The 11,168-nt window shown below is 42.0% G+C and overlaps 1 protein-coding gene across 1 annotated transcript in view; it reads right to left on the reverse strand.

Moving 5' to 3' along the window:
- Positions 1 to 11,168, reverse strand: part of LOC118407287 (EF-hand calcium-binding domain-containing protein 5-like) — a 22,308-nt gene that overhangs the window by 5,587 nt on the left and 5,553 nt on the right. The window contains exons 8-19 of the mRNA XM_035807744.1: positions 10,839 to 10,963; positions 8,818 to 9,604; positions 8,417 to 8,497; positions 7,724 to 7,953; positions 6,316 to 6,472; positions 5,373 to 5,527; positions 4,934 to 5,062; positions 3,448 to 3,620; positions 2,890 to 2,983; positions 2,258 to 2,392; positions 1,538 to 1,687; positions 254 to 357 (exon numbers count right to left, since the gene is read on the reverse strand). Of these exons, the coding sequence (XP_035663637.1) occupies positions 254 to 357; positions 1,538 to 1,687; positions 2,258 to 2,392; positions 2,890 to 2,983; positions 3,448 to 3,620; positions 4,934 to 5,062; positions 5,373 to 5,527; positions 6,316 to 6,472; positions 7,724 to 7,953; positions 8,417 to 8,497; positions 8,818 to 9,604; positions 10,839 to 10,963 (2,320 nt within the window). The remainder of the gene's footprint in view (positions 1 to 253; positions 358 to 1,537; positions 1,688 to 2,257; positions 2,393 to 2,889; positions 2,984 to 3,447; positions 3,621 to 4,933; positions 5,063 to 5,372; positions 5,528 to 6,315; positions 6,473 to 7,723; positions 7,954 to 8,416; positions 8,498 to 8,817; positions 9,605 to 10,838; positions 10,964 to 11,168) is intronic.

Consider the following 11,168-nt stretch of genomic DNA (forward strand, 5'->3'; position numbering starts at 1 on the left):
ACTATACAAAGCAAGAACAAAGAGTGAGTCAGACTTGTTTCTCACATCAATGCTGACCTTGCTGAGCTCTGCTGTATTACAGTAAATAACCCATGAAAGTTTGCAAGAGCATGACTGTTACAGTACTTGTGACTTCTTTCTCTGATCACTCCATCATTCATGAGCTTGCTGAGTTCTGCTATAACAGTAAATGACCCATGAAAGTTTGGACGGCTGTCGTGAAAAGTTTTCAGGCTAGCTGACAGTGACTCACCTGAACAGGTTGTCCTTCCTCTCCAGCCTCTGCGGATCCTCGTACAGTTTGGAGTTCCCGCTCTTGTCGGTCGTCATCATCTTACGCAGGACAAAGTCGTGCTCCTGATGAAACAGGGAGAAGACTCAATTATAATAATTGATGTAAACTCTGAGTGACAGTTGGGAACACAATCTTCCCACTGCAGCAGCGACACCTGTCTGCAGTGTGAAGTACTGCAGCAGGGACCCCTAGCTGCAGTGGGAAGTTGAACCAGTCAGAATTGCCCTGACGATGATGATGATGACGAGGTACAAATAACTTGCTTATTGTTAAGATTCTTCAACTTTGCTCAAACTTTTTTCTTAGAAGGAAGACTCATAATGAAGTTTCTTTCTAACATTTCTATTCGGAATTAATAAGAAAAAAAACTACCTCAAACTCAGGAAAGCAACCATTGTTTTTGAACATTCAATTTCAATTATATAAACCCTGAACTGAACAAGTTAATTCCAAACTCATAACCGTGTGATTATTTCATAGCCACAGGCCTGGCTGTGCATGCTGAACAGCCAATAAAACAATCCCTATATAAATTAAAAAGAACATTGTCTGTATTTGAACATTCAATTTAGAATTAGTAGAAACCCTGAACTGACAACTCATAACCGTGTGATTATTTCAGAACCTGAACTCCGTAACATCTGCCTGCATTGTTCCTGCCTACCTCAGCGGTCAAATCTTTTGCTTTCAGCTGAGTCGGACTGTCAAAGGAAATTTTGTCCTCGACTTTCCTTGGGGAGGGGGTCCGTTTCCTGGAAGAGCCTTTCTTAATCTTAGACTTCAGCCTTGCCTGAATGTCCTGGTAAGAAGGAGCTACAAGTTACTCTGTCTTAGCTAGATGTCTCCTGGTCTGTGATTGGTCACAAGTATGTGTCCATAGTGACTGTAACTAACTATTGTACTTCTGATTGGTCAGAATACAAAATGTATAATGTCTATGGAAACCATGATGTGCAATCTGACTGTCTCTTGCAATGATACTAATTATCATAGTTTTAGACATCTATCTGCTATTTACAGCAATTGTGCTACAGAAAAGTTGAGCTGTGGTTTCCAGCACAAAAGTGGACTTATACTGGAAGAATTGTGGACAGTCTTCATGTAACTCCAATTTTTGTGTTTCAAATTGCTTCAGAATGATTTCTACCAACACAGATGAACTTTCAGGCCAAATTGATCAGAAAAAACCCTCAGAATCTTTTTTTCATGTTTGGCTACGATAGAAACGAAAACCTCCCGTACCTTTGCCCCCGGCTCCACCATGTAGACGTCTATCTGTTTCACATTGACGCTGCGCCGGTGGATCCAGTGGACAGCGCTCTCTGCAATACGAAGGATCTTCCGCCGGATGTCAATGTAGTGGAACGCCACGCTGAACGCCTTCGCAATACCCTGGAACAGAGATGGCAATGGTCATTAGATATTCTGGGACAGAGAAGGAAACAGTTGCAAAATTGCAATTATCAAGTGGCATTGAACAGCCAATTGGCTACACTTGCATACATGAGATCGAGAAGTGTTCATGTTCGATTCCTGGCTTCATGGCTAGACGTTGTGTCCTTGGGAAAGGCACCTTCCACAACTTTCCCCACTCCAGGTGTGAAAATGGGTTCCAGACTTTGTTTGGGGAGGTAAATGGCTAGGGGAGGACACCTCCCAATACCAATTACACAAATTTTGTATTACCTTTAAGTTAAGATACAGCTGATAGCGACCCGCCACCCCTACTGCCTAAAAAACCACCTGGGACCACCTTTATCATCGTGTGTCCTTGCTTGAAAGATGATCTAAAATCCATCAGATTCAGTGTCGATGTAAACCTGTAATTATAACAATTACATATACAAACATTCTGTGCCAATCAATAACATTTCTATCAGGGGACTAATTATGAATGCCTCTACGGCATCAACAAGGCTATTGGACCATCACCTATCAGCAGGTGTGGTTTTTATGACTCACCTGGAAGAAGCTGATCTCATGAGTGACGAAGATGCTCCTGTCGTGCGGGTCGGCCATCGTGTCGATCCCCAGCATCCCGAACACCCTCTTCCGGTGGTCCTTCAGCGGGACTACCATGAACGAGCCATCCACCTCCTGGGGGGGGGGGAAGAGATGATCAGACTGTCTTTAAACATAATTGACTGACAAAATATGCAATGGTTACTGAATGATGAAGCTTGTAAACCTGATATGAAGGAAAGAGTGTTACAATGACATAGTGTTTGAATGATTGTTAGAAAATTCCCATTTTGTAGAAATATGACATCATTCTAAAGAGGAACTCACTGCAACAAACACTATATTTGAATCCTCCATTCTTATAGCTACAGTACATAGTTTTAAACAATACCTGGAACAACAGAATTAGATTATACGGAAAACCATTGAGTCTAATATGATGATTGCTGCAAAGCTGGTGTGTGATGCTGGAGGAAACATTACAATGACTACATGGATACAGATACAGAAGTTTGTGTGCTATGCTGTAAGTGATTATGTCAGATACAGATGCTGGTGTGTTGTGATGAATATGACAATCATACTGAATATAAAGATAAAGGGCCTGGTGTAGAAGTTAAACTGTTACCCACCTGGTCCTTGCGATCAGGGTTCCAGAGGTGGATGTTGCCGTGCATCATGACTCGGGGCACGTGGATCGGCTTCCCGCTCTCAACTGACGCAAAACTGGAGAGAAAACCAACAGGCATGAGAAGAAACAAAAAGATTATAGACCCCCTGTAGTGTGCATACAATGTAGTCCAGTAGCTAGCAACCCTGATCTGGACCAAGAAGTCATATGCATGTAAGTCCCGGCAATTGTTGTCACAACCCAACACGCACACTTTTAGAAGGGTCCCTGAGTCCTTAGAACGGGATGTTAAGCCATGGTCCACAGTTCATTGGACTTAAAGAATTTCCCCAGTACAATGAACCTATAAATACTTTACATAGCGTCTGTCTTCTCAGTCACAACCAGTGGATGATTAGCTCTTTAGTGAGCTAAACTTGTTTGAGATTGCTTTCACCAAATATACGTTCCCTACCTGATGCCCTTCATGTTAGGACATAGTCAATGATAACTAATTATTCATTTATTATTTATCACTTGTAGTGATGATAACTAATAGATAAATTTATCACATCCCTACCTGATGCCCTTCATGTCCTTGTACATGGCCTTGCCCAGCATGAGGGGCGCATCGTCCGGGGTCACGGCCACGTATCGCAGCAACGTCTCTCCCCGCGACGGCTGGAGATCGTTACGCTCCAACATGGCGATGTATGCGCTGATCTTCTTATTCCCACCGTGCGCCTCCTGATCCTGATGTCAACAAAAACAAATAAATAAACAACATAAACAAACAAGGTGCAAATGGTTTTCTGAAGTGATATTCATGAGGAGATGTTTTTGCTACACAAATGCTCAAATGTGCTGAGCAATATGGAGAACAGATGGGAAATCTAGTGGGTTCAATTCTTACACTGATTTTCTTGTATCAATCCAGGTTTGGTGACAAAATGACATGCAATTTCACTAACAATAGAGTGAACATGAAACGTTTTTTGCAATTTATTACAGTCATTAATCGTACACTAACTAGTCTTGCAACTAACAGGCTTCCACTGTAACTCTTTTGTCATGTTCTATACCAATGTGGATGAGTTAATAAGCTGACCTTATACAGAGCGTTGAAGACGGCCCTGTAGACAGTTATGATAATGTTCTATACCAACATGGATGAGGTAATGATCTGACCTTATACAGAGCGTTGAAGACGGCTCTGTAGACAGTTATGATAATGTTCTATACCAACATGGATGAGGTAATGAGCTGACCTTATACAGAGCGTTGAAGACGGCTCTGTAGACAGTTATGATAATGTTCTACACCAACATGGATGAGGTAATGATCTGACCTTATACAGAGCGTTGAAGACGGCTCTGTAGACAGTTATGATAATGTTCTATACCAACATGGATGAGGTAATGAGCTGACCTTATACAGTGCGTTGAAGACGGCCCTGTAGACAGTTATAATAATGTTCTATACCAACATGGATGAGGTAATGATCTGACCTTATACAGAGCGTTGAAGACGGCTCTGTAGACAGTTATGATAATGTTCTACACCAACATGGATGACTATGATCTGACCTTATACAGAGCGTTGAAGACGGCTCTGTAGACAGTTATGATAATGTTCTATACCAACATGGATGAGGTAATGATCTGACCTTATACAGAGCGTTGAAGACGGCTCTGTAGACAGTTATGATAATGTTCTATACCAACATGGATGAGGTAATGATCTGACCTTATACAGAGCGTTGAAGACGGCCCTGTAGACAGTTATAATAATGTTCTATACCAACATGGATGAGGTAATGAGCTGACCTTATACAGTGCGTTGAAGACGGCCCTGTAGACAGTTATAATAATGTTCTATACCAACATGGATGAGGTAATGAGCTGACCTTATACAGAGCGTTGAAGACGGCCCTGTAGACAGTTATAATAATGTTCTATACCAACATGGATGAGGTAATGATTTGACTTTGTACAGAGCGTTGAAGACGGCCCTGTAGACAGTTATAATAATGTCCTATACCAACATGGATGATGTAATGATCTGACCTTATAGAGTGCGTTAAAGACGGCCCTGTAGACAGGATCCATGCTGGCCCCGCCCGTTTCCGCTGCGATCTTTATCAGCTGGAGCCACTTCTTCCTGGCGTCACCACGGATACGCTCTGTGTACGATCTCTAAGTGGGGGGGGGGGGGGCGTACAATGTTAACATGTGGAAAATTGGGAGTTGAACACACACCACTACTAGTGGACTACCCGTATCAGTGGACTAAAGTACACCAAAATCTTTGTGTGTCTCATAAATACCTTGGATGTAACAAAATTCCCTTACAGAGTACAAACTATGCTAGTCCAGATATCCTTGTGGGCCTCATACACAGAAAGGTGTAGGAAGCATTTCTACCCGAATGTTTGGTTCTGACCACAACAAACAAACAAATAAACAAACATACAACACGTTGCTATGGACGTCTGTTCTGTCTCACCTCCACGCTGGCACGCAGATATTCCATCACAGCCTCGAAGCATTCGTTATCGTCTCCCGGCAACTGGTGCACCACGTCCTCGATAAACGTGCGGAACTCGCGCCGGTTCATCCGGTTGTCATGGAGACGGTACTTCTTCTTCAGACTGGCTCTCGCTGTGTGGGGAAAAATGTTTCCATGTCAGTGAGGAAATTATTTGACTAATAATAATTGTTCACTCACGAGAAGCTCAAATCTGCATACAGTATATGCTTTATTTGAGATTATGAAGGAAGAGGTCAGACAAACAAATACTACAATGTAGTAGTATCCAAGTTGACAACATAAAAACATAAATGATATGTCCTAATAAATCTACATAGTAGCATATCCTTACACACAAAAAACATAGCAGTGAAAGTTTGTGTCCTTTTATTTGGCTATTTCTATGATAATTTACTCCATAAGAGCAGACCGATAGATTGTGATAATTTTGACATCAGCTTACAATGGTAGCCTGAACTTACTAACTCCATGCACAGAATACTAATAAACAAAATCATTGGACTACAGGATAGTTAAAGATTTTTAGTGTTTTGTTTCTTTTTTGAGATGATGCACTGTCTGTGGTGCTGAAAATTTGGTAGTTGCCTTCACAAGAACAAGACTATTTCTACTGAAGGTTCTAAAGTACAGCTAAAGCAGTCCTCTCTAAAAAAAGCCATCTAAGCATCCCACAAAGACAAGTATTATCAGTATACTATTTTTATGAATATCATACTGTCTGTGGTACTGAAACATTGGTAGTTACTGAAGCTTCCCTCTCAAGCTGCCATATCTACAGACAATATCTGACAGAAATAAGATGTCTCCCACCTTTCTTGATAATAGCTGCCTCCATTACTTGTTATTCAGAAGGAGTCTCTCTAGAGACACTATCTAATGGAAATAAGACATCTCCCACCTTTCTTGATGATCGCCGCCTCCATCCCCTCCTTATATTTCAGCAGGATGGTCTGCACCTCCTCCAGATCCAGGAAACCCGACCCATCGTTGTCCCACTTCTCAAACAGCTGGTCCAGGAGGTACTTGTGCCGCGCCGAGATCGCGTCTCTCCGTGCCTGCAGGGAGGACAAAAAGGAAATATAATCACAGCTCTTGGTGGCAAATGTTGGCAACTTAGCGCACCTCTGGTGTGTTTTTTTTTTTGCACACTTTAACAGAATAGCTAAGAGGCTCAGAGGGCATCACTCCAATTGGAATGAATGTCCTATGAATTTGATCCAGTTCTGCATCAAGAACTTATTTCTAGAAATTCATAAATTTCTTTCTAAGAATTCAACACCCAACAGTCTTTAAGTCTCAACTTGATGTACCAGCCTAGTGCCTACATAACATAAGGCATGACTGTTCACAAGTGCAGTGTGTTACACTAACAGGTTTCAGTGCAGCAGAATTAAGTGGGGTGTTTCAGTCATACTCGATACTCACTTCCAAACTGTCCTCATTACCATACATGTCCGTCAGCAGTATAGCCGGCGGGCTATGGGCAGCATGTTTGGACTGATTATACAGGTTTAATGATAAGTATGGATCAAACAGGCACACATGTTAGAATATGGATGTACATTATGTAAGACTTAATGGTCTACTGTTCAATACAGACTGAAGATCTAGTATGGATGAAGTACATAACGTTAGATCACCTTAATCTGTAGGGTTACCTATATCCATTGTTTTTAAAAACAGGGTATTTGGGGATATGTACAAAATGTAGTGGTTGGATAGAGCTTTCAAAGTGTAATATTTTGAAAATATATGTATTGCAATTTGAAACCACTGTCAACATGATACCCTCAAATACCCTGTTTTTAAAGACAATGTAGATTACTCTGCAGATAAATGTAAACTAGCATTATATCCTTTATTCATAACTTTAACATGACATTGCCTGAGAACTGATTACAATTTGTTTCACTGAACCTAAGTTTATTTAAAGAATCTACCTAGCCTTGTAAGGGTTGAATCTACATCAAATGAACTGTGACTTTGCTGAACCCTGACCTTTAAAAGGTTTGTATCTATATCAAATGAACTCTGAACCCTGACCTTTGTAAGGGTTGAATCTATATCAAATGAACTCTGAACCCTGACCTTTGTAAGGGTTGAATCTATATCAAATTAACTCTGAACCCTGACCTTTGTAAGGGTTGAATCTATATCAAATGAACTCTGAACCCTGACCTTTATAGGGGTTGAATCTATATCAAATGAACTCTGAACCCTGACCTTTGTAAGGGTTGAATCCACATCAAATGAACCCTGACCTTTGTAAGGGTAGAATTTATATCAAATGAACTCTGACCCCTGACCTTTGCGAGCCGTGACATCTTCTCCTCCTCCGTCTCCACGTACCCAGACTGGATGTAGCCGACCAGCCGGTCCACCGCCTCGTGGTACGGGTGGTCGCCCAGAAACGTCTCCACCAGCTGCACGAACTGGTTCAGGTTCAGGGAATTCTCGTCAAACACACTCGTACCGGTCATCTGCGTCATCTGGGAACTGCTGCGGTTCAGGTCAGGGGTCATGGGTGGGAGCAGGTCTGAAAATAGGACAATAACAGGATGATGTTAGCACGAGGACAGGACAACATTAGCACAAACACACTGGTACCGGTCATCTGAGTCATCTGGGAACTGCTCCGGTTCAGGTCAGGGGTCATAGGCGGAAGCAGGTCTGTAACAGATATTCAATTTGTTACATAGCCCTCCAATTTGGCAGTTTCACTTTTCTTTCCCTTTAGTTTTTTTACCAGAGGTATACACTTAGGCACAAACTGGTTCAGCAAGTTCCTCTTCCTTCAGTTTTTCAATGTCATCAAATTTTTGTAACCAGAAAAGAATGTGTTACCTAAAAATGTGACACCAAAAAATTGAATTTTCTTTATTTCTCTTCTTTTTGAATGCACGTGTCATATCTAACAAGAACAATGTCTTTATCAGCTTTACATGCTGTAGCCCCATTAGTAATCAATCTTCAGGAAATGAGAAAATGACACAACGTACCATTGCCCAGCATCTGAGGTGGTTCTGATGAGAAGGTCACGCTGACTCTGCCGGTCCGGGTCTTGGTAGGAGACTCAGTCGCTGTAAAACAGGCACAGAAAATATTCACAAAATCTCTCACAACTTTTACTATTATGTTTAGTTACAGATCTTTGTTTTCATAGACTCCTGACTAGGAAATAGTTACAGCTGAAAAACAAGGACTTAGCTCGATTGAGAGTTAATAAGTGTTGGCAGAAATCATTCTAAAGCAAAGTTCCTTGGCAAAGATTGTTTGGAGTGCAAAAAAATTGTGCAAGTCCAGTTGGAAATTACAATGCAACTTTGCTTTGGAACTAAAACTTACATCTCACAGAAATGCTTCAAGGAGGAATAAAACCGAAGTTTCTTCATTCCCTTACCTTCATCCCTGACAGCTGTTTCTGGTTCCTTAACCTCTGGTTTCTCTGACTCCGTAGTTACTGTTACTGTAGTTTCTTCCTCTCCTTCCCTCTTTGTTTCCGTTGCTTCTGTTCTAGCTTCTGCTGCTGCTGTAACTTCTGCAGGCTCCTTAGGTCCCTCCGTCTCCGGAATGTCTTGTGACACCTCCTTCTCAGGCTGAGACGTCTCAGCTTCTTCTGATGCCTCCTTCTGCTGCTCCTCGGACATACCCTCCTCCTTTTTCTCTGCATTTTTCTCTTCAGCTGCCTCCTCTTTCTTTTTCTCATCTGTTGCCGTGGTTACCTGCTCCTGCTGTTCCTCTGGTTTCTCCTCAGGTTTGTCAGCAGCATCCTCCTGACCTGCCTCCTCAGCAGGCTCCTCCTTCACCTCCTCCATAGGTGCAGCAGCCTTCTCTTCTTCAGTCTTACTTTCTTCAGTCTTGCTTTCTTCAATCTTTCCTTCCTCCTTGGCATCACCTTCAGTTTTCTCCTCTTCTGCTTTCTCCTCCTGTACCTCTCCCTCCTTTTGTCCATCTTTTTCCTTCTTTTCTGCTGTCTCTTCTCCTTTTGGTTCCTCTTCTGCTGCCTTTTCCTCAGTTTCCTTTTCCCCTTCCTTTTCTCCACCTTCCTTCTCTCCTTCCTTCTCTCCCTTCTCCACTGCTGCCTCTGGTACTTTCCCCTCCTTCTCAGCTGTTTCTTCTCCTTCTGCCACCTCAGCGATGGCTGGAGTCTCCTTCTCCGGGTCTTTCTTTTCTCCTTCATCAGAAACCTGACAGGAGGTAAACAATGTTAATACATCAAACACCACAAAGAGATGGGAGTACCCAAGACTTATAATTATGTTGGCAATGAAAAATAACTTTGCAAACACCATCTTCAACATGCAAAAAGTGCCAATTGACAATATTTTGCCATTATAAGAGAACTGAGCAGGGGCTTAAAACTGCTTCTGGCTTTTTTGGGAGGGGAGAAAATAGGGTATTCTGTCAGTGCCTCAACTTTTGAAAACTTTGAGACTCGGTTTGCGAGGCATTTTCCTTGTGCTTGATCACCGTTTGTGTGGACATGCTGGCTTATGCAAAATGTTTGCAACCATGCAGGGAAAGGCACAGCATCAATAACGATCATTGTGTTTGTAACAGTGAGCACAGCAACGTTTTATTTTTGTATTGTTCAAAGAAACATACTCTGGCAGAATGATACATGCATTTAGCCATGCTGGAAGTTTTGGTACACCTCATCAGCTGGTCAGTAATATTGTCCCTACACATGCTGGCTATCTTGCAGGCAACTTTCACATCTTTCCACTGCTCCATGCATAGACCTGAGAAGCCTCAAAATGCATTAAACATTCTCCTGTCACATTCCAGTGAGGTACAGATGGATTCTTTACCTGTGGACCTAGCTCACAGGTGAGCCTGAAAATGGCTGGAAAAGAGACAGTAGTGGTGACAGTAAGAAATATTGACTCAGAAGCTATAATTACTTTCCAGTAGGATTCTACCCAAGATTACACAGAGACAGTGACAAGTAAATGGATATTCATAGTAAGGGACAGAGAACTCTGAGATCTACATGCACAAGGTTAAAAAAGAGACAGAATGTGTCTAAAAGCTCCCAAGTACAAGTAGCAAACTTTGTTGTGTGAATGTTGTTTGGATACTTTGTCAAACGACAGAGAAACGTAGTGAATATTAGCACAATCATGGTCTGTATCATAGTACATGTACATTAGTACTGTCAACCCTGGTCAGGCAACCACCTTCAATCAGAAGCCATATTAAAACATCAGCCCGTCCATTTTTCCATAGTTAACCCCACCCTGTCATCAGCAACCATTTTCCTCAGTCCCTTGACTGGTTGCTGAATCCAGGTTTCACTGTACTGTCTACTGACAGTAGGAAACAGATCAAGGTGTGAGTTCCTGGTACATGTACCAATAACTTGGTTGAGATCTAACAAGTTTTATTAATTGTAGAGTTGGGGAGGTTGTTCTGCTGTACCTGTGGTGCGACTGATGTACCCTGGGAAACGGACGTTGCTTCCGTCATCTCCGACACTTGAAGGTCAAGTTCGTCCTCGCTCAGGCTCAGGGCATCGTCCATCTCATCCAGCTCAATAATCGGCCCTGGCAACCATAAACACAACAAGTAAACAATAAATAATGACCACCTGTTGGTGAATTATCATCATGTGATGATGAGTTATGATACATGTCATTGTATGATTTCATGTTGACGGTTTTGTTGACAAGATAATGAGTTTATTTCCTGAGGTTCAGGAGTGAGGGTTTGATTTCAGTGTTATTGATAGATATTGATTGATATTGACAG

This window comes from Branchiostoma floridae, unplaced genomic scaffold, assembly GCF_000003815.2.
Source record: "Branchiostoma floridae strain S238N-H82 unplaced genomic scaffold, Bfl_VNyyK Sc7u5tJ_1189, whole genome shotgun sequence".
In the NCBI taxonomy this organism is placed as follows: domain Eukaryota; kingdom Metazoa; phylum Chordata; class Leptocardii; order Amphioxiformes; family Branchiostomatidae; genus Branchiostoma; species Branchiostoma floridae.